This window comes from Aegilops tauschii, chromosome 3 (genome assembly GCF_002575655.3).
Source record: "Aegilops tauschii subsp. strangulata cultivar AL8/78 chromosome 3, Aet v6.0, whole genome shotgun sequence".
NCBI classification, from domain to species: Eukaryota; Viridiplantae; Streptophyta; class Magnoliopsida; order Poales; family Poaceae; genus Aegilops; species Aegilops tauschii.
The window spans coordinates 8,166,801-8,194,172 of record NC_053037.3 but is presented as its reverse complement, the minus strand read 5'-3'; the positions used below and the strand labels follow the sequence as shown (position 1 = coordinate 8,194,172).

At 40.1% G+C, this 27,372-nt stretch overlaps 1 protein-coding gene across 2 annotated transcripts in view; it reads left to right on the top strand.

The window, feature by feature from the left end:
* LOC109776407 (uncharacterized) overlaps window positions 1-27,372 on the top strand; it is a 40,330-nt gene that overhangs the window by 8,593 nt on the left and 4,365 nt on the right. For both annotated transcript variants that reach the window (XM_073509795.1, XM_073509796.1), the window contains 7 exons: window positions 1,077-1,493; window positions 25,749-25,843; window positions 25,922-25,976; window positions 26,117-26,156; window positions 26,407-26,732; window positions 26,828-26,971; window positions 27,057-27,217. In XM_073509795.1, coding sequence (XP_073365896.1) covers window positions 1,077-1,493; window positions 25,749-25,843; window positions 25,922-25,976; window positions 26,117-26,156; window positions 26,407-26,732; window positions 26,828-26,971; window positions 27,057-27,217 — 1,238 coding nt within the window. The remainder of the gene's footprint in view (window positions 1-1,076; window positions 1,494-25,748; window positions 25,844-25,921; window positions 25,977-26,116; window positions 26,157-26,406; window positions 26,733-26,827; window positions 26,972-27,056; window positions 27,218-27,372) is intronic.

The window sequence follows — 27,372 nt, the reverse complement described above, 5'->3', positions numbered from 1 at the left end:
AATCTGCACCCGGACTCAGATGAGCTCGAGGATGAACAGTAAAATCACAAAAAAAATAGAAGAAGACAAAAAATGATTTTTTGGCGTGTAAGATGCGAAATTTGATGAAGTTTGGACATTCGAGGAGCTCATGATAAAAAATACAAATTCCGGGAAAACCCCTTTTCGGAGCCGACTTTTTCTTTTTTGCCATGAGCTCCTCGAATGTCGTAACACGAGCTCCTCGAATGTCCAAAATCCCCAAAATTTTGCACTGACATCATGCATTTGAGAATCTTAGATGAAAAAAATTGGATTTTTTTATTTTTCTATTTGTTTTTTATTTTACTGTTCACCAGGTGCAAATGAGCCCGGCACCATTTCAAATTATCGACATAAAACCTAGGATTTCATATCTAGTAGGCATAAGTACAATTAGCTTCACTACTTTTTTGGCAAGAATAGCTTCACTAGTTGTGCAATTTGGTTCTCACCTTCCACACTCTGTAGGGGTTTGCGGTCGCAACTAATAGTAGAAATCTCATTTGTCGCTTCTATTACCTTGGCAAGCTTGCAACCACACCTTGTTATGTGTTGTTCTTTCGCCTTGTGGCCATTACACGGCCCCAAATGTAATATGTGTCGTCGGTAACATGCATTACTGAATCTTCTCCGGCGAGTAACTCAGTGTTTTCTTACCTATATTAAAGTTTAGAACGTGTCAATATTATTTTAACATTTATTTTGAGGGGACCAGTATTCTTTTCACTTGGAAATTGAAGTAAATAATATATTTTTTGGGTGAGGTCTGAAAAAGGGCATCCAATATTCTGTTGCCCTAGCCCCCAGAATCCTAGGATCGGCAAGACCGAGAGGGGGTTAGGTAAGAAAATAATCACCATATACAATCGCGGGTCTACACGGATGATTTCACTTACGCACATATATGCTAGGTTTTAGACTTTGAACTCTATAAGGAAAATATGTGTACTGATATTGCTTGACCCATCATGTTGCATTTCTTGCCTTGTTTGCTCCTCCTAATCCTTTAATCTCTCACTCTGCCATTGTATAATATTGCCTGTTTCCTTGTTTAGCCAGGAGTCGGTCCCATCTTATTGTTGAGCGTGCAACCCCAGCGTCTCTGCTTCCCTCTCCCTCCCACAAGGTTGATTTCCCGCCTGTTGTGCCTAACAAACAACAAAGATGAGTGTATCGCCTTCAGGCTTCTCACAGATAACCCAGGGAGGTACCATACAAAGCTGCCGCTTTGCGGTATTGTACTGTCGAAGTGCACCTACACTATCAACGTGGTAGTGCACGAGCAGACAAAGCAGCTACCGTCAAATAGCGACAAATTTTTGACACTGATGTGCACCACAACGCACGAGAAGGAACTCAAGAATCTCGACGCAGACTCCGCCGCCGTCCTTTTTGAGAACCCCGATCATGAGGTGCAAGGGATGATGCTGCCTGTTGTTTGTGACCCACCGGAAGAGACCATCTCTGATCAGGTTACTTAATTCAGTGTTATATCTTCTTCAGTTGCTCAGATTTGAGTTGAATGCTATAGCTGCATAGGGCCAGTTATTTTGGGGCTTATGGATGGTTGTAGAAATAATCTTCCCCCTTCAAGCTTATTCTCGAAGCCCAACCTAAATTTTTATTTTAGAAGCCTACTAATTAAGGGTTAACTACTAGGCTTCTAAAAAAATAGGTTAGGCTTCTAGAAGCTGGGGAGATGGCACCTTATTTCCATAGCCAGCCATAAGCCCCAAAAGAATGGCCCTTAATCATTTAGCACATGGGAGGAATTCTCTAACTTTGATTGTTTCAGATCATAGCCAGTCAGCATTGTCGAGTGGTTCCATCCGTTGATGTTCATCCAATCAGCCAGAATTACCGGCAGGTATTGTCCATAGATGTGCATCCAAAGGAGCCTTGGTGAGTTTATGCCCTGCTAGTTTCTAGTGACTTGGTGTGGGCATCTGTGTTTTGATTCCTAAGTGTGAAGTGCAGGCTATTGACGACCAACCAAATGGGCACTATTTGCATTTGGAACTACAAGAAGAAGGTATGTGAGGCAGGACCGCATGACCTATATCTGTAGGAATGTATTTGTTAGGTTTAGTCCCACATCGGTTGTGGGAGGAGGCAGAGCATGACTTATAAGGGCGGGGTGTCCCTCCTATTAGGCTAGTCTTTTTTTGTGGGGGGCCCAAGGCCTCTCATAAATCTCGCTCATGGTTGGTGGGCTAGAAACGCTAGCTGTTGTTAGCGGGCCCATGTTGACCGGTGCGTGAGGGGAAGATTGTTGGGTTTAGTCCCACACTGGTTGTGGGAGAAGACAGAACATGACTTAGGGTGGGGGTGTACCTCCTAACAGGCTAGTCTTTTGGGGCTAGAGGGCCCAAGGCCTCTCATAAGTCGGTGTTGCTCTCCGATTGAGCCTGGTGACGCACATGGGTCGGAAACGCTGGTGTTAGCGTATCCGGGATTGCGTAACAGTATTCTTGTTGTACGTTTGGTTGTGGTTTTTATGTCCTTGTTGAGTTTTCTTTGATGTTACTCGTGCTTTAAATAAATATGGTTTTGTGCATTGCAATGATTCAGAGGCCAGGGGTGTTAACCAATTTTTCTAAAACTATCTACTCAAGAGAACATGGGGGAGCCATGGCATCTGCCCCTCCCAGACAATCACACTCAATATAGTGTGGTAGATCGTCCATACTGATTAAATAGCCATGATCCTTTTGTGCACGAAACGTTGAACTCCTTTGAAGTTACTCCAGGAGAACCAAGTAAGCTTTCTAACTTCTATATCCACATTTCTCTACTCATGAAATTTATTTGAATTTACAGAAAAAAAAGGCTTATAGCCGACCGACTACTCATCTCAACAAACTTGTTTTCCTTTTAATTTCTTGTTGCAATATATCTCGATTTCCTTTTACCCCTTCAAATAAACTTACAGTCGGGAGCACTACTTAACTTAATGAATTAACTTCCTTTGCACATGAACCTCTGTTAGAAGTTTTAACTATATATTTTCAATTGTAGTGTATTCCGCAAAATTTATTGAACCAAAGCATTGGTTCGTGACTGGGGATGGCGATGGATACATTCATGTGTACAATTATGATACAATGAAAGAAGCCATGAACTTCAAAGCTCATGAGAATAATATCATGTCTTTGGCTCTGCATACGAGTTTTTCTTTTGTGCTATCAGCATCTGATGATCACCTGATCAAGCTTTGGGACTGGGATAAGCGCTGGGAATGTATGCGAACATTTACTGGGCACTATGACAGAGTCACACAAGTGATGTTTGACCCGTGGTCCAGTTATGTTTTTGTGAGTGCTTCCATGGATGTCAGTGTCAAGGTTTTCTTTTCTCTTATGAATTCGGTAACCAAAAATCCACATGGTTTTCAGTTGAACATGTGTTATTTTTACCTTACATTGCTTACAATTTACAGCGCTGGTACCTTTCTTGTGGTAATTGCGACAACATGTTTGAAGACAAATCGGGTGGCCTGCTATGTCTTCACTACATCAGAGATAGGCAAGCTTACGATGATCGGAGTTTACTGGTTGTTGGCTCTTCGGATGGTGTTGCAAAGGTATTACACATCCATATTGCTTCTTCAGTGCAACAATAAAACTCACTTCGGTCATCAGGGGGTACTGATTGGTTGTTCAATAAGGTCTGGGATGAGCTTCTGGATACATGTGTTGGTACGCTCGAAGGACATACAAACCGTCTCACTGCTCTTTGTTGGCACCCCAAACATGAAGTACTAGTAACAGGTTCCCTTGATGGGACCGTACAAATCTGGAAACAAACTAGCACTAGATACAGGTACTGCTCTTTTATATACTATTATGGTCACTGACCCTTAGGTGCTCATTTCTATTTCGGTGGTTTGAATGGTATAAATGTGAAGTACATGACTTCGTATGTTTGTTTGTTTTTGTGCTTCCTCGCAGATCTTAGCACATCTAGTAGGTTTTTCCTTTGTGATTGCAAAATATACAAGTACACACTACCAAACTTAAACACTCGTGTCAGTGACTAATAGTCACGACTCCACTTTTGGAACACTGTCTCACACCAAGAGGTGGTTCCTATTTAGGTAGTTGTTTGTTTGATGGCTAGATAATTTTCAAATGTCATTTCATCAGTCATACTACATATTGCCCAAATTTAGATCATTTTATACATTTATAGAGTCTTTCAGATGACACTTCGACTACCAATGCATTTGAAAATATGTTGTTTTGAAAAAGTCGACTACACAATAATAAAGTATATCTCAATACAAATCCAGTAATAAAATTAAATATAGTCAATTTTGGTATTTTTATTGAAAATTAATGCACAAATCTACAAATATTTGACTTTCTCGGTGAGTATATTATACAAATTTCACAGACTGTATTCATATTTTTGAAAAAAATATTAGCAAAAATATGGGAAATAAAACCTAGAAAAAAAATAGGCCGGCACCGCTTCTTGCACGAAAGTCCTACCGTCTAAATTAAAAGGGCCTGCATTCCTTTTCAATTTCCATTAAGGAGTTTCTATCTCTTTCTAGGCCCTTTTCCAAATTATACACATGTAGTCTTGTATTGGCAAGGTTCTGTTAGAAGATGAGTTAGCCTTGTAGGGCATAGTGTGCTAGGTTTGATGGTCTGTTGGAAATGCTGAAGTAATATACAACTTTTCAAGATATTCATAGCTAGAGTAACCCGAAGATGTTTGTGTTAGTATTGATCGTTTGGGGTGCTTTAGTAAATACTACAACATATGCTTAATATGCATCGGGTTGATTTTGTTGCTAGATGAGATGAAGAGAACTACTAGAGACGGATTTGGAGTAATATCTATGTTGTGAGTGCCCAACAAATACTAATTTACAGTTAACTAATTTTAATAATTTAGCAAACAAATAGATTTTTAAAGATGTATTGTTCTGGGATACTGAGCAAGAAGGTAGAGATACACAAGACTGCAAGTTCTCAGGATTTAGACAATATGGTACACATAATTGCCTAGTTGATTTGAGTTTGGAACTGACTAATCATATTTATGGTTTTTTTGACACTTTTCCTAGAAGTTGACAGTGGTCTTTATAATGTTACAGACTTGAGAACATAATTCGCCTTAACCTCGGTGCAGTTACTGCTCTTGCATACATACCAGAAGCAAGGTAATGAAATGTTCTATTGTCGGCCTTTAGTTTACTTACTAGAAACATTTTTACTGCTAAATATAGTACGTAATGAACAAAAATGAGATCAAATATACATATGCACACAATAATGATTAATCATCAGCATTAAGTGAATGGTTCTTCATGTGTCGATGCATGTTTATTTTATATATTATCCGGTTTCCTCCTATCTAACTAGCATGAATGCGGTTCTGTACACAGGTCTCAGACGGTTCTATATGCCAAGTTCTGGCTCTTTCTAAAGGAGGCTTTTAACGAATTTATTAATTCTTGCCTCGGATCAGAAAGTTCCAAACACCAATCCAAGTCCTTCGTACAGAGGTGAGAAGTTCAATCCAGATATAAAAAAAATTCATGTTGATCAATTCCATACATAGAGAGGTGCCCCAGTTATCACCCTAAATAGAAAAGGTTCCAACTTCCAAGAGAGGACAAAAGGTTCATCAATAATTACAAAAAAAGTTACATACGGTTCTTCAATTTTTCATCCAAAACTGAACAATTCGAATCTTGGTTTCCTACGGTTCTTCACGTTTCTGTCCAAAGTGGCATATGAGGGAGGTGGTGGAAGCTAGATCGTGTGAGAGTCCCGATGGGAATGGGCCGATGTTACCCATTGGGACATTGGTCCAGCCCATAATTTCAAGGCCGATGGGTCTTCTGGGTTGGCTTCATAAGAAAATTGGGTCAAGAGAGCTGTCACCATCGGCCCACCGGGACAAGCGAGTTGACTCAATTTTAGTTGCCCAAGATTGTAGTCTGCCGTTATAAATGCACATGCCTTTGCAAGGTTGTTATCCTTGTGTTTATATGAAAATTTCAAACTATTGACCTAAGGCTGCTTTGTTTCAGAGTTACAAATATGCTATCTTGTGATGCAAACAATTAACAGTAGAAATAGAACCGGAGCTGCATATGTTTTTTTTTCATTTGAATGAATAAATTATATATATCTTAACTTACTAAAAATCCCTACAACTAGATGATGCTAATTGAAATAATGTTGTTGTGCAAGTGTTCCTTGTTCTTGCGCAATCTAGTGTTAAAATGGGTCGGACGATGTTGCCCAATGGAACATGAGGCCACTCGTGGACCATTGGGCCTGCTCCATGTGCCTGAACAGAACAGAGGTGCCGGAGCGGGCCAACCCATTCCCATCCTAAGGTAAGAGAGGAGGAAAGTACATGGAAGACGAGTGATCTTGTTGGTGCTCCAAGGAATTACTCGTATAGAAGAGGGAGGAGCAACTGAAGCCCCGTCGTTGCCATGCCCATGCAGATGTCGCGATGCACGCCGACCATTGTGGGGAGCCGCTATTAGCATCCCCCGACATCGTCAACGGGTCCCAGGATGGGGAGGGGAAGAAGGCACGACACACGAGGAGGTGATGGATGCACTGGTGGTGGTGACCGCGACCTTGAGCAGAACAGGACAATCCACGCGATGGTGTATATGTTAGCTATGGTGGCTCTCATGGTAGAATCGGGATCTGGTCGTCATGGATTTGACCCTGATAGGGAGCATGGCCACGGTGGTGCGAGCGCTACGGCATTGGAGGTGGGGAAGAGGGTGCGGAGGAGGGAAACACCAACATTGGTGTTGGATGAGGTGGAAGGAGTAGGTGCCCGGTAGTGCTCAGGGAAGTGGTTGGTGGGAAGAGAGGAGCAAAGCGACATGGTTTTTTTCTTTTTGGAGAGCAAGTGAGGAAACATATTTGGTTCCTTGTGATGTGGGCGACCCACTTGTTCTAGAGAAAAGTTAGTGGTTCACGTGCAAAAAATCTTTGATCACTGCAACAAACATTGGGTTTTAGTCCACTTGAGAGTTGGCTAAAAGAAGCAGGCATTTCACCTCTCCGGTTGGCGCCAGATCACATAGCAGGCTCGTACGACCATGATAGGTGTGGCTGTAGAGACCTGCAAGCGGGTGTAGTTAATTACACTAACGTCTCATATACTATAAATGGTAGTATATGTACTATTTTATCATTTTGTGTATGTTCAACATACTACGTCTAAGATTCTATATGAAAAATTGCAAGTCTCTTGTATTATAGATAGTACCTACAACGTACGAAAGTCGCGTGGGTGTAACTATGCCATGCCTCATATATTGTTATCTTATATACATATACCAAACTATTATATATCTTTATCATATTCAGTAAATTTTATTAATTATTCTAAGATATTGCAATACAAAATGTACAAGCAAATACCATTGGGTCCATTAGTTTATGGAATATAACATTTTTACGTAGGAAAAATCAAATTATGAGCAAATAATATGAAGTACATGGATTCATATGGAGTTATTTAATTTATGGAACTGACTTTATTAATGAAGTATATTAAGAATGATAAAGAGGCATAATGGATCCATCTATGTGGTATATGAGGAGCATGAGTATAATTTATTTATTTTTTGCATGTCCACTAGTTATAAATCACTTGTTTGCTTCACAATCCATACCCTGTCTATTGATTTTTTTTCTGTTTTCTGCTGCAAAAGAAATTAAGAAAAACATATTACTCACTGATTTGTGTAGGGTTGCCTTATCAGTTTATTTTTAATTTTGCTGATACAAAATTATTAACCGCGGCATACTGACTGATTTATGCAGGGTTGTGGTTGGATGCGAGCAAGGAATAGCAATGGTGGAAATCAATTACCCGTGAAGATTCTAGTTGTGAGCAAAAGACTTTGTATATAGAAAGTTATTTTTAAAACTTGAATTGATGCAAATTATTATTGTTGAGCCTTTTAGACGGTTGAATAGTGCAAGGCTAAGAACATTGAGAATCACATATAATATCATATATTTGATTGGAACCAACATAAGCTTCTCATGTACAGGTGCGTGCCTAAATCTAGATTGGCAAACACAAAGTAAAGCAAGTAGGGTAACATCATTTGCAGAAATAAGACCTCACGCCGTGGCTGGTGGAATCCGGCCGCGGCGTCAAGTCTCTTCTTCATCAGATCTGGAGGTTCGAAATCCCTCTTCCCTGTTGCCTCTCTACTGCCGTCGGCGGGGGCTAGCGATTTGTTTTCTGGCTCCGGCGTTGGTGCGTGTTGGTGGCCAGCTAGGGGACCGGGGGAAACCTTGGCCGGTCCGGCCGGCCCGGCGGTAGCAACGCCCAAGGGCGCTGCTTTCCTCCATGGGGGCGCAGGCGAGGTCCCCTGCTCTCCACGCCGATCCCCCCTGCCCGGGTGAAAACCCTTTATCCACTGCGAATGTGGCTGTGGCGGCGCCTTGCGCGTCGTGACCTTGCTGGAGGCGTCATCAGGGGTGCTGGGTTTGGTCGGAAGGCTCTGTTGGTGAGGGATTGAGTTGCCTCCTCTTCGTCGTCCGATTCCATGAAGCTTGTCTCCAACTAGTTGGGCATGGACCATGGCGGAGCGGCCGGTTAGGGATACCCCGAATCGAAGTGGTTGCCCTATGTCATGTGAGGGCGGCATTCTTCCAGCTCTAGGGTGAGCTTCTCGAAGTCCCGACAGTTCGGCGCCTACGAGCCACGGCGAGGGGATAGGGTCCCTCTTCGGTGATAGAGAAGGAAGATGTTGTTCCCCTTCTCCCCTATGTGTTCCTGGAGCATGGCCCACTTCGAAGGTCGGCTATGTCCTATTCTGCTGCTCCGTTCTGCTACATATGATCATAGTGTGGAGTGCTCGGCCTTTGCAAGCTGTAATCTTAATTTCCATTTCATTAGCTGCTTGTGGAGGTTGTAGTGAGTATTTGCTTTCCAGTGTTCCCTATTGTATCGTTTTGACCGTTGTAATTTGGGTTGTTTGTTGTAACTCCTAGCCGGTTGATGGCTTTGTTAATTCAAAGTCGAGCTCTTCGTGAGCCTTCGTTCTAAAAAAAAGACCTCAGAATTGTCACCAAGGAAATTAGCACAAGTGTAAATCCTACAGGCAGCAACCATATCAGACCCTGACAGTGAAATTGCTGACGATTTTCTTCTCACTCGCCATCCTGTAGCGCTGAGATAATCTTATCAATTAACTGACTCACACAAATCTTCTCACTTTGTTAGTCGAAATACCTCACTGACAAGTAATATTTGTTGGGAGATCTCTAGGAGTCACAACAGGATAATAAAGTAATGCCTACAATAGATTATGCATATGGGTGTAAAAGTTGGATGAGCAAATACCACCAGGGAAAGTAAAACGTGAAGCAAATTATGTGTCTCGCCCACCTTTTGGGTTGGTAGGACTCCATTATTGTGCCATTTCAGTTGAAATTTGTTACAATATAAAGTGATGTGGCAGATACATATTGAGGTGTATCGTCAGACCAAAAACAGCAGAGAAATATTTCCAACTGAATAGCTGTTTACCCACTTTTTTCACAGCTCACAACAATTGCACATGCGATAATAAAATCTAATGCAGAAAACAGAGCATGGTGCACAAAAAAATCAGAACGACACGATGGTAAAATCTGACAAGATAGCCGACTTTATCTTATGGAATCTTCAATTTGTGTTCAATTTCACTTTTATCTTGTGGAATTGCCAATCCATAGTTGACAGAGAGAGTTTAGCCACTACTAGATCGCCCTTAGAATTTGCCTTTTGACCGTGCGTATAGAGATCCAACAGCCCGCTCATCAATTGAGATTTTCAGTGACTGCTGCTTACCCAGACCCTCTATTCTACTGCAGTAAAACTCTCAGCAAATTACTTTGTACGGTGGTCGCGAGGGTACGGCTCCGCCAGCGTGCTCCGACAGAAACAGCAGAGAAATCTTTCTAACCGAATTATGCTTTACACACCTTTTTCACAGCTCATAACAACTGCAAGATGCAAAAATAAAATTCTATGCAGAGAACAGAGCATGGTGCACTTTTTTTCTTGTAAATCGACACTAGCAAAATCTGAAGAGATACCTGATTCAACCTTTGGTTCTTCCAATTTGTGGTCCGTTCCACTTTCTCTTATGGAATTGCTAATCCTTAGCTGAGTGAGTTTAGTCACTAGATTAGCCTTCGAATTTGTCTTCTGACTGTGTGACAGCGATCCAACAACACGTTTATTTTACCGCAGTAAAACACTTGACGAATTATCTTGTAAACAATCTACGCCCTGTGGAGTTTCTTCTAATGGTGAAGAAGCTCCAGAGCACGGGACAAAGCGCCACTGAAGCGAGCGACATCGAGCGTGACGTTCTGGCTGACCAGGTACTCCGACCGGAGCGCCAGGTCCCTCAGCACACGGTGGTCACGTGGGTACAGCTCTGCCAGTGTGCTCTCCCCGACGGCGATGCCGTACTGCACGTAACCGAGCCCCATGTCGCCAGCCGGCTCCCCGAAGTCGTCCCTCGCCCTGGCCTCCAGCCCACCCAGCGTCACCACCTGCACCACCACAGCCCCTGGCGGGAGGAACACCAGGTTGGTGAGCCCAGGAAAGATCGATGAAAAAAACCAGAGCAATAATCACGCCCTTGCCTTTTGTTGATCTAGTATAACATGCAAGATCCTTCCAGGCACATAAATTCTCTTCCTGATGGCCTTCCCATCCAAATTATTTAGAGAGTCTCTCGTCTGAGGAAGCCATTTGGAACACATCAGCCTCGGAGCACTCCTTGTCAAAAAGAATTGTACCCCTGGTGTTCCCATTGATTTGCACCGGGAGCACAATCTCTGATTCCTTCAAATACTCATTCTTTGCCTGCACAGAATAGAAAGAGATCAAAATACTTTATGGTAAACTAAAAAAAAAGTTCACTGACATGTGAATTTTCAATCCATAGACATATACCAGATTAGCGATCCAAAAGATGCCCTCATTATCTTGACTAAGGTAATTTGTTAGTAACTGCTATCTAACATTTGTGAAATCTTGTTTATTTAAATGTACAATTTTCATTCGTAAAAAAAAAGTACAATTATCCCACCTAACTATCATATGAAAGCAGTAAAATCTTTCTAAAAATCTTCACCTTAAATGCATCAGCAATGTATATGCTCATTTGGTACCACTGGCGGAGCTATGTGGTGTGCTGCAGGTGCCATGCCCCGGCCCATGAATATTTTGTGAAGAAACACTGTTTAGGATGACACAAATTAAGATAAATACAGTATTTGGCCCCTCCACACAATTATATTTGGCTATTTGCCCCCTCAGTAATATCTCGCTAGGCTTGGTACCAAAGGAAAGCAGGACAGGTTTGAGTTTACCTCTGGAAACTGTTCATGGGCCAATGATTGTGAGTAACCAAGACGAAACCAAAGCTCCTCAGTCAAATGTGGTGGGAAGGTGCAAGTAACAGAACAAAGGAGTCTATAACTGAATTTGGTTGGGTGAAAGTGAACATCACATCAGATTCTTCTAGAAATGAAGTGGGTTGTACAATCAGATAATTAAGGCAAAACAGCATGTAGTACCAAGCAACCTTTAGTTGAACATGTTTACCAGTTTTGTCTGAATTCATAGATCAAATTAAGTCAATCATCGGGAGTAGCATAACGTGGCCTAGTTGAGATAGTTAATATATAGCCTGATAATGCAACAGTTATCCGCAAGTTCAGAATAAATTTCCAATCCATCATAAGTCAGCTAGCTTAGCAAGATCGTGAGGAATCTTTGCTGCATTTCGTTGCAATTTTCATTTGGGGAGGAGTGACGGAGATGCTCTTACGCACTATGTCGATATCAAGCGTTTGACAATCGAAACATGCAACAATGAATGCGCAACCTGATAATTGGTTGCACGTCTGACATCCAAGCAATTTTCTAGTAGTAATAACGTGGAAGGAAGAGAGAGAAGAGCCACGATGTGAGTGACTTAATGGCATCCATGGTCGCGTGTGCATCGTCTCATCGCCAGTGTCCTGCGACACCCTCGAACCAAATTCGCTGCCGCCGCTGCGTGACCCGCATCATTGGGTTTGGACCCATTGATGGATCCTCCGGAGAAGCCACCGCCGGCCGCCGCTTCTCCTTCCCGAGGCACAGCCGGGGCGCCTATGTCCTTCACTACTCCAAGAGCGACGCCGCCTCTGCGTCTGCGTCAACATCCGCGACCTGGGAAGAAGCCGTCGGAAGTGGGAACCTCCACCTCCACCTCCACCACTACCCCCGAAAGGATTTTAGCCAAAGAATCAGTACGTGACATGGAGAACAAGTCATGCCCTGAAAGCGACGGGCCAGTGCAAATGTCATTCAAGTTTTTAAAGGAGATCACAAACAACTTCGCCGTGGAACTTGGCTGCGGTGCATCTGCGGAAGTTTACAAGGTACCTATATGATATATCTAGCGCCCCTCCTCCCTCAGATCACACGCTGTTATATAGATTTTCTAAATTGTGCTGGAAGCGAGAGGTTCCGTAAAAGCAGTTTTCTGTAGCACAGGCTACATGGTACCCCTTATCTTTGCCATCCATTTATGCATCGCGATCTGTGCAGACACATTTGTCTTTTTTGTTTCTCTCAAACGACACAACATATAAACTTCAAATTTTGCAGAACGACAATACATTCTAACTACAACCTGGAAAAAACTTTCAGATTTTTTCATGCATTTTAAATACTTGAAATAATATTTTTATTCAAAGAAAATCTCATTTTGTATATTTATATCAGACCAAAAAATCTGAAAGTTTTTCACACATTGATGTTCTAATGTTTGTTCGATCTGCAAAGTTTGAAGTTCATATGTTGTTTCATTTTAGAGAAACAAAAAAGAGAAATCTTGTTGTTGTTAGTTAGTTGGAGAGTACGGATCTCAAAGCAAGGCTGGAGGGTTGAGGATAAGAGGTTTCATGTAGCCTGAGCTACAAAGGAACTCTGTGTAAAAACAATGTAGTACTCGCGTATTGCTTATTTAGTCGCAACTAAAAGTGCATCATGAATAATTGTTGAACTGAACAGGGAGAGTTCAACAGACAAGCGATTGCCGTAAAGATTCTGCCATTCAAGATTGGGGTTGACGAGAGGCTATTCCAAAATGAATATGAACACCTTAAGAGGCTCAACCATCCTAATATTGTGCGACTGGTGGGCTTCTGTGATGAAACAGAGCTTGTAGAAGCAGAGTATGAAGGGAAAATGATAAACGCCGAAGACATACATAGGGCACTCTGCCTCGAGTTCCTGCCCAACGGACCCCTTAGCAACCATCTTCATGGTATGTTGGCGACCCACTTCGAGTACACGTTGTTCTGATTCTTACAAATTTGACCTTCCGCTTTGTGCTTGCAGAAAATTATCTTGGACTTGAATGGAAAAGACACTTCCAGATAATCAAGGGGATGTGTGCGGGTTTGAAATATATTCATGACGCTCCCATTGTGCATTTGGATATAAAGCCAGAAAATATATTGCTAGATGCGGAAATGATACCAAAAATTGGGGATTTTGGAATATCACGGGTATTGCGCAAAGAATGCATCGGAGATGCAAATGGGACTCAGCTAGGGACAATGTAAGCTTATGCCCCTTTTAATCAACTAATTGGTTTTAATTATTTACTGTCGCAACATCACTTTGCGGTTTGTATTATAATGCAGGGGATACATACCACCGGAGTTCATACAGAATCGAGTTATCTCAAGAGGGTTTGACATCTTTAGCTTAGGTGTTACAATTAAGAAGACAATGACCGGAGTAATGGACTACTGGAACATTTGCTACATGAAAGACGAGGAATGTATTGAGCATGTAAGAACCCTTTAATCATAATAATATAAAGAGAAATTGTTCGAATACTTACAGCTATAAAGTTTAGTACAATAACATCGATCTAAGGGTGAACTTAGGCACCTACACTAGCTAATATGCTGTCAAGACTGTTGTATTCGGTAGTGTTGATGTTGATACATCTATATTATCACTATTAGCAAAACCATATATATGTTAATCTATGTATGCATGCTTGGCTTCCATCTGCCTGATTTTGAAGGTACTCGACAACTGGAGGAAAAGGTTTCAGGAGATACCACATCATCCATCGCCTCAAGAAGATTACAAAGAAGTAAGGACTTGTGTTGAGATCGCACTACAATGCATGGATGATGACCGACTTAATAGGCCTTCGATGAACCATATCGTTAGTAACCTGATTCGAAGAGAAAGGATGTCTGCCCATTCAAAAGAAATGCGACGGCTGGAAAATATGGGAAAATGTCAGGCATGTATCCTTCCAAAAAGAAAAAGGGAATCTGACCTACAAGATGACTCAGGGTTGCCGATGGACCTCCAGGAGATGCCTTCTCTAGGTTGGTGCTATATCTAGATGCTCTCAGTTTCCAGTATATATCGCTACTGCGAACTGCTAAAGCATACAATTTCTAATTTTTTATTATTGCATCAAATTTTGAAGATTCATATATCCGCACATGTGAGCTGCCGTTTGAATTTCTACGGGAAATTACTAAAGAGTTTTCAGAGGAACAAATAGTTTCTGAATCCACATTTGCGACAGTTTTTAAGGTACTTATATTATTTCGTTAACCATATCTCGTCTTTATCACCATGCATATACAAATAAGTGAAGTTAAGCAGGGTATACTTCACTCCGGGGAGGAGACTCTGGTGAAGCGGTTTCGGGCAAGTAAAAAGGAAGTTCCAGATGACGTGTTTCAGAATGAAGTTGAAAAGCTAAAGGAGATCAAACATGAAAATATAGTACGGTTGCTGGGCTATTGCAATGAAAAGAAGAGGGAAGTTGTGAAGCATGACGGGAGATATATTTTGACGTGCAAGGTCGAAACTTTTCTATGGTACGAGTATGTGCCAAATAGAAGCGTTGACCAATATATTTACGGTAAGATACCGTGGCTTCCGTTATATATTATTTGGATTAAATTCCATAGCGTATTGTATGTTGAACCAGATTGAAAAACCGATCTGGGTAGGCCCTCGATCGGTCTATGATGGTCTAAGAAAATCATTGCTAGTAATAACCCATTTCATCTCATCAAAAAATTAAAAATATTCACTCTATTGATGATCGTTTGTGGTGAAGTCGGAGTCATTGGATTGAGAGTGATTAGTGGTGATGACCACACTCATTGGAAGCTTCAGTGGATGATCGCTACTCGTGGTATGTGTGGAATTGTGTTGGTAGTCAGGTTAGCCGGTTGTTCCCTACGTTGCCATGTTCCATGGCACGTATGTTCTGTGGGCATCTTTGTTATGGTTTCGCCCGGTTTTCCACAAATTAATTGAGAAATTCTCACATTCTTCTTAATAAATAAAAATGTCAGGTCTTGTCTAAAGACAAGGGAGTCACTATGAGTTTAAACGAGAGCCTTTACATGTTTTAAGCATAAATATATTTCTGGAGTCTGTCACAGAGTAAACTTCGGTACTAGTGATTTTTAACAATCAATTACTTGTTCTTTTTGTAGGTGATTCTTGTCAATTTGAGTGGAATATGCGCTTCAAGATAATTTTGGCCATTTGTAAGGCGTTGCATTTCTTGCATACTGAGCTAAACAAGCCTATTGGGCATCATCCTCTTACTCCTGAAAACATATTATTAGACAAAAATATGCTACCAAAGCTTTCAGATATTGGCTTATCAGATCTATTTGACGGACTACCCCCAGAGGGCACAGAATATGACCCGGAAATAAAGTAAACCCAATAGCGATAAGTATCTCTCTATTATTCTTACATTGAGAAAAAATAAGCTGCTATTTTCAGTCACGTAATGTCTTGCATGTTGATTTTAATGTATTCAGCCGGTACAAGGCTCCGGAATACAAAAATGGATACAGTATTTCATTCCAATCAGACATATACAGCTTAGGTCTCTTAATAATGGATATCGTGGCAGGAGAGAAAGACTACTCTCATTCTCGACAGACCATGGGTAGTAGCCATTTTGTAAATGTAAGGAAATCTTCTTCAAGATTTGAAGGCTGTTGATATATTTAAACTGTGTTGTATTTAATTTTATGCGGGTACTTCAGCACCATATTCGAATCTGACAGGTACATCGAAATTGGACAGACGAATACATAGCATCGAGATATACATCACTAGGTGTCACTTGCATTGGTCAACTCAAAGTATGCCTCCAGACTGCGGTATGGTGTGTTGAAGAAAAAAGAAAGAACAGGCCATCTATACGGGAAATTGTAAATACAGTGAACAATCCATATCTAGGCACAAACAAGGTATGCATCTTCGAAACCTAAACCTTATACACATTTTTACACAATTTAGTTAACGAGTATTTTTGTGTCGGTAAACCCCATCCACACAGAACTCTATGGATCATCAAAAGTTTTTATTGAGTGGGAAAGGGGAAAATCTCACTTCTCTTTCTCAATTTCCTGCAGTACATTTTAGTAACATGCATTAATTTCTAAAACTGAAGTTTCATTGGCGAGTAACTTAGTGTTCACAATTCAAAAAAGTAACTCAGTGTTTCTTATCGGTATTTTAAAGTTTGAATGTACCAATACTATTTAAACTTTTACTTTGATGGGGGTCAATATTATTTTAATTTGAAAATTTAGGTAAATAATACTCTCTATGTTCCATAATGTAGTGTTTATAGTTTCTAAAAGAATGTTTCTCAAAAGTGTAGTGCGTATAGATTTTTTTCAGACATCTGCTTAGTAAACTTTCACCATGTACCATGTATATAGAGAATTTTATATATTTTTCTTAAGATACTAAATAAATACAATAATAATACATGACTTATAATGAATCTAATTATATGTATTTGGTAGTGTAAATGTTGATATCTTTCTTCGCAAGCCTTGTCGAAGTACATATGAAGCTCCACTGCAAAAAAAAAGTACATACGAAGCTTGACTTTTACAAAAATATTTATGCACTGCATTGCAAAACGGTGGGGAGATATGGGGTATCGTTTTGGGTCTGAAAAATGGCCTCCAATCACTAGCGGAGGAAAGCCTAGCTATGGCGTGTCAAAAACTGCCTTGCTGGCGTAGACACATGACGCCACTAATATGGCGCCATTGCTAAAATGTAGTGGTGGTGTTGAGCACACGTCAGTAGTATCCTAAGTGGTGCTGGCGTGTCACCAGTCCAACGCCGGCAGTAAGTTCGTATTAACTCTAACGTACCTCCTTGTCCAATGCCAGCACATGTTTTTTTGGTAATAAAAAATTGCTCATCAACACTAGCTACCTACTTAATAGATACGCATTAACACAATATAATCATCAACACTAGCTACTTACTTCATAGATAATCATTAACAGAAGAGGCTCATGAACTTAACAAGTTAATTAAATTCACAACAGTTGCTCATCAAGTACTCTAGTTACTCGATCATCATCAACTAATAAGATGGACTAGCTACTTAAAAAACTAATTTTCATCAATTGAAGCTTATTTCTATTCCCCTTTCCATCTCTTTTCAAATGATCTATGTCCATCTTCAGGTCAATCCTCTCAGCCCTGAGGAGTCTCCTCTCCGCCTTCAGTTTATCCCGATCCTCGATGTGCTTATCCCTCTCGTCCCTCGGCTCATTAGTCTCCTTAATGAGCCGAATAGTTTCCTTGTCAGCTCTTTAATCTCCTTATTTAGCTCGTCATGTGCCCCTTACAGGTTGTTGATGCTATAGTCATGAAGTTTTAAGAAATCATTGTTGACCATGTCTGCATCGTACACGGACTCGTTGTTGCCTCCAGAATAGGTCATGACCTACAAACACATTGTATACTCTCAAGATAATATGCATATTGACACCAATGAACTATCAATGTTGAGACACTTGAACTAGCAATGAATAGAACTAATTAATGAAACTAGATAGCATATGGGCCTTAGTGGTAATAAACTTCCTAAGTTGAGTTCTGACAAAGTGTGGCAAGTTGTGGCTTGCAACCAAACAACCCAACTATATTTGTGGCAATAGTTGTGTTTTGCCACAAATATTGTGCTAATCAACCACTATGTTTGCCACATATTGCCACACTATTTTGCCACTATATTTGTCACATATTGCCGGATGCGGAGTTTCTGCTCTCGGGCTCATGTGCACCCGCGCTCAGAAAAAATACTAGAAAAATTCAAATCCAAATTTTTTATGTGTTAGACAATTTCACAGACCCCGATTTGTCTTTTTTTGCCGAGAGCTGCTCAAATGTCAAAATGAGTTGAAATTTGGAGCGGACCTCGCGCATCAAATTATGTACCACATAAAAAATTGGATTTTTTTTTAAAAAAATCTAGTATTTGTTTTGATTTTTTTCTGAGCGGGAGCAGCTGAGCCTGGCACCGAGTTGGATTTCCGCATATTGCCACACTATTTTGCCAACCCTAGCGATGCAAATAAAAAAATTACAGTGGCAGTAACCTACAATAAGAGGGAGGGATGATATGCTCACCTGGGTTGGAGGCGAGGGTCGATAGCAGTCTACTCTGTCGTTGTCGCCTGTTGCCGTCGCCGAAACCATAGCAATGCGAATCACACCTCTAATTAAAAACAAATCCAAATGAACCCGAAGAGAGGGAGAGGCTCAGATGTGTACCTCAAGACCAGACAACGACGGAAATCGCCAGAATCGGCCGGAATCGAAGCAGTGGTGACGACGAGCGGTGAGAGAGAAAGGGGGTCGAGAACAGAGCAACGGAGCAGAGAGAGAGGGAGTGGGTCGAGGGGGGCATTACCCCCTTGGTTTTGACCCCCACGGCATCCTAATACTATTTGGGCTTGGCCTAATAAGAAATTTAAAATAATATGAATTTCAGAAATGCTAGTATTTCCATTTAAAATAATATGTATTTTATAAAAGTAAACTACAATATAATATAAAAAATATCAACAACTAAAAAATGAAAAGGAAAAATAAGTAAAATTGAAGTCTCAAAGTACATATAATAAAAAATGCCAGTATTTTCATTTAAAATAATATGAATTTCATAAAAGTAAACTACAATATACTATTAAAAATGTCAGCACCTAAAAAAATAAAATTGAAGTCTCAAAGTACTTATAATAAAAAAAATGCCAGTATTTCCATTTAAAATAATATGAATTTTATAAAAGTACACTACAACATACTATAAAAAAGATCAGCACCTAAAAAATAAAAATAAAAAAGTAAATTGAAGTCTCAAAGTACACATAATAAAAAATGCCATTATTTCCATTTAAAAAAATATGAACTTTATATAAGTAAAATAGAATAAACTATAAAAAAAGATCAGCGCCTAAAAAAAGAAGGAAAAAATAAAATTGAAGTCTCAAAGTACATATTATAAAAAAATGCCAGTATTTCCATTTAAAATAATATGATTTTTATAAAAGTAAATGACAATATACTATAAAAAAGATCAGCACCTAAAAATAGAAACAAAAAAAGTAAAATTAAAGTCTCAAAGTACATACAATAAAAAAATTCAGTATTTCCATTTAAAATAATATGAATTTTATAAAAGTAAACTACAATATACTATAAAAAAGATCAGCACCTAAAACATAAAAAGGAAGAAAAAGTAAAATTGAAGCCTCAGATACATATAATAAAAATGTCAGTATTTACATTTAAAATAATATGAATTTTTTAAAAGTAAACTACAATATACTATAAAAAAGATCAGCACCTAAAAATATAAAGGAAAAAGTGAAATTAAAATCTCAAAGTACATATAATAAAAAAATTCACTATTCCAATTTAAAATAAAATAAATTTTATAAAAGTAAACTACAATATATTATAAAAAATATATCAGCACCTAATAGTGCTGACGTGGAAACCGATGACACGCCATAAAAAAACATAATAGTGTTGGCGTACCATGTTATACCACGCCAGCACTATACTACACCTTGTACGAGCCTATATACTTCTGTCGCCTACCTGTTTTCCTACGCCATCACTATGCCCTACTAATGTCGTACCAAATAAGTCGACGCTACCACTATTTGGAAAAAAAAATAGCGCTGACGTTGTTTAGAAATGACACGCCACCAACAAAAGTTGTGGCTAGCATTTTTCACTGAATATTCTATTGCCTTTCTTTTGTGAATGAATATTCTATTGGTGTCCGCATTATTCTTGAATATTATATTGCCCTGGCCCCTAGAATCCCACGATTGGAAACCCAGGAGGGAATTAGGTACACCATAGCTACAGCGGATCTAGCAATGATGATTTCACTTGTGCGCATAGATTTATGTCTAGAACGTTGATGGCAAGAGGCCACATTATATGGCGCATATATGTACTAATATTGTTTGGCCCTTCTTGTTGCATTGATTGACTTGTTTGGTCCTCCTCGTCCTCAATCCCTGGCTCTGCACTATACTCCCTCATTTTTCGGTTTATAGGGTTCAAATCTGAAATCTCATCAACCAAAAATTTTGTGAGTGGAGGAATATTTCTCGTACTTTACGTACAAAACTATCAAAATTAAACGTATGCATTAATTTGGATTAATTGCAGTGCATGCATGGTTGGCCACTAGATGAGTATGAACATTACATGCATTGGTTTGTTCCTTTTTAATTCTTGCATGCAAAGACTTAATGTGCCTCAGAAACTAAAAATGAGATGGAAATGGGCCTTTTAAATTGGAAAAACAAAAATAAAATGAAATAAGCCTATAAACCGGAAAGGAGGGAGTATGTAACTAGAGCATGATGGCGCGCGTTGCCGCGCCCGACCATCTTGAGAATATAACAAAACAAACATTTGGAAATAAAATGTTACTACTATACATATTTATTTATTTCAAATCTCCGAATTAGATTATTTTCCTGTTGTTTTGATACTACACATAAATTGAATAGGCAAGCCGAAGAAAAAAGTGCAAAAGAGGCTAGCAAACGACCTAGGCAATTATACCAAGATTTCTTTTTGCCCTAGTAATTAAGTAAGCACCTACCCGAAATCATGAGAGGCCTTTTGACAGAGCTAGGCGGCTGCATCCAGGAATTTGGTAGCAAAGGGCTCGCTACATGAATTGATAACCTTTAAGAGTGAATTTGAATATACCAAGAAATTGCTTAAAAACGCAGTTGTGCTTTTTCGTTGCCTTGAGCGCACGCTCCTATCCCGCCAATCTCATAGTCGCTACTGCAGAGTGCAATTAAACCAACTCAATCATGGGCTCACAAAGAGGATTAATTCGCATGAAAAGCACCTGGTCCCCACTCTATCCGCGCGCCCTCCCGCCTGCGATTTTCTTAGAAGATTCCATATGCATGTATTTAATGTGTGTTTTCAATTTTTTTTAAAGCTATAACTTTTGAACTGAGTATCAAAATTAAGATTTGTTTTTCACCGCTAGGTTCCCTGCAACGAGCTCTTCAAAACTAGATCTCATACGAATATGTTTTGACTAACTTTTTTTGTGAGCAACTTTGGATACTACAGAAGCAACTTTAGTACTATAGGAAAGCAACTTCTTGCTAGTCTGTGTAGTATGACGTCTTATTATCGAAAATTCTTTCAAAGTTGGTTACCATACTAACAGGTTAACTAGCTTCACCTTTAAGTTTTCTACGATAACTACCATAACTAGCCTCGCCTCCAATTTGATAGAATTATAAGAAACTTAGTTTCCGAGGTAAGCTAACAATATCCTAATTAAGTTGTCTGCCATGACTAACGAGTAGCTTAACATCATCCTAAGTTGCCCATATATGAAAAGATCCCTCTACTACAGTACGTTAATTTTTCTCCAACTGGTCCCACCAACCATATGAACCCAATGATGACATAACATGCATAATTCCAGTACAAGAAAATTCATTGAACTTTTCAAAACTAGATCCCATAAGAATATGTTTTGAATTTTTTCCAAAAGCAACTTTGATGTTAGATGAGGCAACTTTAGTTCTAAATAGGAGCAACTTTGGTGCTAGATGAATTGCATTGTGTGTAATAGTAAATTCACCTACTAGCCTACTAATAGTTGTGTGCAGTAGTCTATGATTGCCATGGTTGTTAAATTGCATACGTCGAATACTAAGTTTTAGATAGTTTAGTCGCCTACGATACTGTAAAAGTTGCTTACTGTAGAGTGGAAAGTTGTTTAACATGGCTTCTAAGTTGTCTGCCTTAGAAACAAAGTTGTCTCTATTGCTACGACGTTTTCTACATCCCCTATTGCCTAAATACTATGGAAGTTGTCCATCAAGGGACCTAAGTTGCCTACAATATTGGTGGGATATCGATTGTCTATCATGATTTCAAATTTCAAAACTATGTGAGGATGGATGGTATGAGAGCCTTATTCTTTTCTTTCCTGGGGGAGTCTGTCCGCCAACGCTACTGAGCGCGTGGGTGTTGGCTAGCCAAGTCGCGGGTGTTGACTGGTTGCATGAGTGGGGACAGATGAGAAGTTGTATAGGGGTGATTAGAAGTTTCATTGGGGGGGGGGGGGGTCAGACAGTTGCCCTACACAAGTTGTTCATATTTTTGGCAAGAGTTTCCTGCAAAAATCATTGAATCTCCAGATATAATGATGGAAAACACATGTCAGTTGCTTCTTGAATGCAGTGGAGTTGCACAAAAACACGCCAAAATTTGCTAAAAAAAATTGTGGGATACTCAAGTGTATAACGATCTTAAAGTTATTGTTCTTGCTTTGCCTCCAATAGACCCATTAATGGTGAACTTAGCCTTTTTCATATGTGGTTTCTTTTTTCTAGATACCAAGTCAGAGTACACATGAGTTGTCTGGTGAGTGCACTAGAGTTGTATAAATACACACAAAAGTTGCTAACCTTTTTGTGAGGCACTCGAGTGCATAACACAAGTATTCTTTCATAACTAGTTTTATCTCCAAGTTGATAGTGCTATAGGAAACTTACTTTCCAAGGAAGCCTAACATTATCCTAAGTTGCCATCCATGACTAGTCAGTAGCCCAACATTATCCTAAGTTGCATACAATACATTCTCGGTGTGGTACGCAACTTAATTTGATATATAGGCAACTTAGCAACATTGATAGACAACCTTTTAATGTATTGTAGGCAACTGAAATAGTAATGCCAGATAGGCAACATAGTCTTTTAGGCAACTTAAGAAAAAAAATGATAAGCAACTTCATAGTTTTATAGGCAACTAATTTGCAAAGTTAGAAAACTAAGCAGCAAGATAGGTAACTAATTATCAATAGCAGGTAACTGGACATCAGTGGTAGGCCAATTCCATAGTATTGTAGGCAACTGGGCATCAATGATAAGCAATTGAATATGCATGGTAGTGAACTGAGCAACCATGGTAGCCAAGTTTGATAATGTTAGCAAAATCCATTGATAAACATAGTGCTATGAAGTTACTTATATGTAGCACTAGAGGTGCATCATGTTTTGTGTGATTTTTTCATTTATACACAAACCAACCTAATAAGCAGTTCTATTAGGAAAAAATGAAGTTGCTTTCCTATAGAACTAAAGTTGCCTTCATTGTACCCAAAGTTGCCTCGAATACAAGTACAACAAACCTATCTATATGAGATCTAGTTTTGAAGAACTCGCCGCGAGAAACTCAGCTGTGAAAACGAAATTAAATTTCGATGCTTAAATCAAAAGTTATAGTTTTAAAACTTTTTGGATACCCAAATAAATGCACGTAAGGACAAGATTTTTTTTAGTGAACTGCGTCATGCACGTCAGCTGCTCCTTCCATTTTTGGATGGGCGCTAGTTTCCACTCACGGGCACTCGAGCGCCTGCTAGCACTACTGAAATTAGAGAATTTGCCGTCAGCCATTTCTTTGTTGATTCCTGTAGTATAGCCATGTCTGGGGAGAATAAAATCTGTTAGCTCAAATAGGCGCTCTAGCATTGTGCCAAGAGACTCCTATACTGAATGATTAGGAAAAAAACAGACTCCTTTACTGACGCTACCTTCATAATTGATTTTTTATTATCTAAGCGTCCAAATAGGCGCTTCTCCATTCCAGATGCCCTAAAAGATAAAAATACATTTAAATATCGGTTCTACTAGGTCGAATGCATATGTTAGGCCCGCCGTACCTGAGCAGCTGAGCTAGATAGACATGCATGTTACGATGGAGAACGTTAGCCGTTAGGAACCATCTGGTCGTTCGTTCACGGAGTACTGCCAGGTGCATTTACTGCGTGGGGCTGTGCATGGGCCAGTGTCTAAAAAATCGCCATTTAATAAACATATACGTCCTGGAATACAACAGCTGCACCGAATCCCAAGGACACTGGTCGGCAGAGATTTCGAGACTATATGAGCTCGGGAGCCAGTTTGCATTTCCGCCAAACATCATCAATATATGCTATGCACTGGATATTTACTTTGCTTTTGAAACAGAATAAAATATTTTGAGCTTTGTGTGTCAAGAAGGGCCCATTGTTTTTGTCTTGCCACTGTAGATCAAACATATACGTCCTGGATATATGTGGGTTGGCCCTGTAGGTGGTGTGGCTGGGAGTAGGGGTAGGGTATAGGGCGGGTAGAGCAATACCATGCACATACCCGTGTAGTCAATGGATACAAAATTCTGCTCATACCTGTATCCATGAGTATGAAACTTTACCCGTATCCATACCCGACACGTATACATACCCATTGGATACTCCACGGGTAGATCAAATAGTATGTAACTTATTTGCAATTTTACATTCATCTATAGCATATTTGAGTAAAAAATATTGATCTCAACTCAATAACAGATAGATGAGTACATGTCAATTATCTCAATTCAAATTAACAACCGGTGATAACTTTAACATAGGTTCACAAGCTCACGACACAACTTTAATATAGGTACACTTGTGAATCACAGGTAAGGTTCACATATGAGTATAAACAGGTAGGGCATGTGTATATACATGGGTAAAAGGCTATACATGTGCTCTACCCATGACTTAACGGGTAGGGTATGGGTACTACCCTCAGGCATAAAATTGTTCCCATACCCTGCACGGTATCCGCGGGTACCCATACCCATGAGTAAAATTGACATCCTTACGTAGGGTGGGGTGTCCTGCCAGTGAGGCAGAGCGACGACGCGACGCGGGGGGGGGGGGGGGGGGTGCTCTTCATTTTCTGTTCCTGCTAAAGCACCTCTATGTTCGAATGTTTCCCTTTTTTAGCCAGGAGTCGGTCCCATCTTACTGTTGAGCGTGCAACCCCAGTGGCTCTGCTTCCCTCTCACTCCCACAAGGTTGACCTCCCGCCCACTGTGCCTAACAAACAACAAGGATGAGAGTATCGCCTTCCAGCTTCTCACGCATAACCCAGGGAGGTACCATACTGAGCTGCCCCTTTGTAGCGTTGTACCATCAAAGTGCACCTACACTATCAACATGATAGTGCGCGAGCAGACGAAGCAGCTACCATCTAATAGCAACGAGTTTCTGACCTTGAGGAGCATCACAATGCGCGAGAATGATCTCAGGAATCTCGACCTAGACTCCATTGCCGTCTTTTTTGAGAACACCAATCATGAGGTGCAAGAGATGATGTTGCCTGTTGTTTGTGACCCACCGGAAGAGACCACCCCTAATCAGGTTACTTAATCATTTATTTTATCTTCAATCATTACCCGATGAGTCAGTTCGCATGTGTGAGGATTCCTCTAACTTTGGTTGTTTCAGATCATAGCCAGTAAGAATCGCCAAGTGGTGCTGTCCGTCGATGTTCATCCAATCAGCCAGGTGCTGTCCATGGATGTGCATCCGAAAGAGCCTTGGTGAGTTCCGACCCTACTAGTTTCTTCTTTGTGTGGGCATGCGTGTAGCATGTTTTGATTTCCCCATGTGAAGTGCAGGATATTGACGACCAACCAGAGGGGTACTCTTTGCATTTGGAACTACCAGAATAAGGTACCCTAAACCATCCAAACAATGTGATCTTAAATACTTTCAAGATCAGAAACATGCATCCAAGAGAACATGGCGATGATGCTCAATATAGTGACCTAGATCATCTATACTGATCAAATAGTGGCCTTCTTCTTGTGCAGGAAACGGTGAAATCCTTTGAAGTTAGTCCGGGAGAACCAGGCACACTTCTGACTTGTGTATCCACATTTCTCTACTCATGAAATATATTTAGTTTACAGGAAAAAAATCTTAGACCCACTGCTCAATCAATGAACTTGTTTTCATAATAGTTTTTGTTTTATTGTTGCAAGTCTCTTAATTTCGTCTTATCCCTTTTAAATAAACTTGAAGACGGGAGCACAATTTAGGTTCATGAATTAACTTTCTTTCCACATGAACCACCATTATAACAGTATGTTTCCAATTGTAGTATATTCCGCCAAATTTATCGAAGCAAAGCATTGGCTCGTAACTGGGGATGGCGATGGGTACATTCACATGTACAGTTACGATACGATGGAAGAAGTCAAGAACTTCAGAGCTCATGAGAACAATATCATGTCTTTGGTTTTGCATCGGAGTTTTCCTTTGGTGCTGTCTGCATCTGATGATCACCTGATTAAGCTTTGGAACTGGGCCAAGCACTGGGAATGTACGCGAACATTTAGGGGGCACTATAATAGAGTCACACAAGTGATGTTTCGCCCGGGGTACACCTATTGCTTTGCGAGTGCTTCCCTGGATGGCAGAGTCAAGGTTTTGTTTTCTCTTATGAATTCAGTGACCAAATTTCCACATAGTTTTTAGTAGAACCTATGTTGTTTAAACCTTACATTTGTTACAATTTATAGATCTGGGACATTAACTCTGAAAATTGCATCCACACGCTCAATGCGCATCCCGATGGTCTGCTATGTCTGCACTACCTCAAAGACAAACAACTTTACTATGCTCGATATTTTCTGGTTGTCGGCTCTTCAGATGGTGTTGCAAAGGTATTACACATGTGTGACTATTATAGTGCCTTGCATGTTTCTTCATGGAATAATAAAACTCTATTCTGACATGTTGTTCAATAAGGTATGGGATTGGAACGATGATGAGCCAAACTATGTTGGCACGCTAGAAGGACATACAAACCGTCTCACTGCTTTTTGTTGGGACACCAAACATGAAGTATTAGTAACAGGTTCCCTTGATGGGACCATGCAAATATGGAAGCCGACTAGCACCAGATATAGGTAAGGCTCTTTTATATACTACTAACACTATGGTGAATGACTCATAGATGCTTGACTTTTTTTAGGGTATGCAAGTACAAGATTACGGAAAGTGTTTGTTTGTCTTGGTGGTTCCTCACATATCTTACCTTCACGGTTGCAAAAGGATGCACACT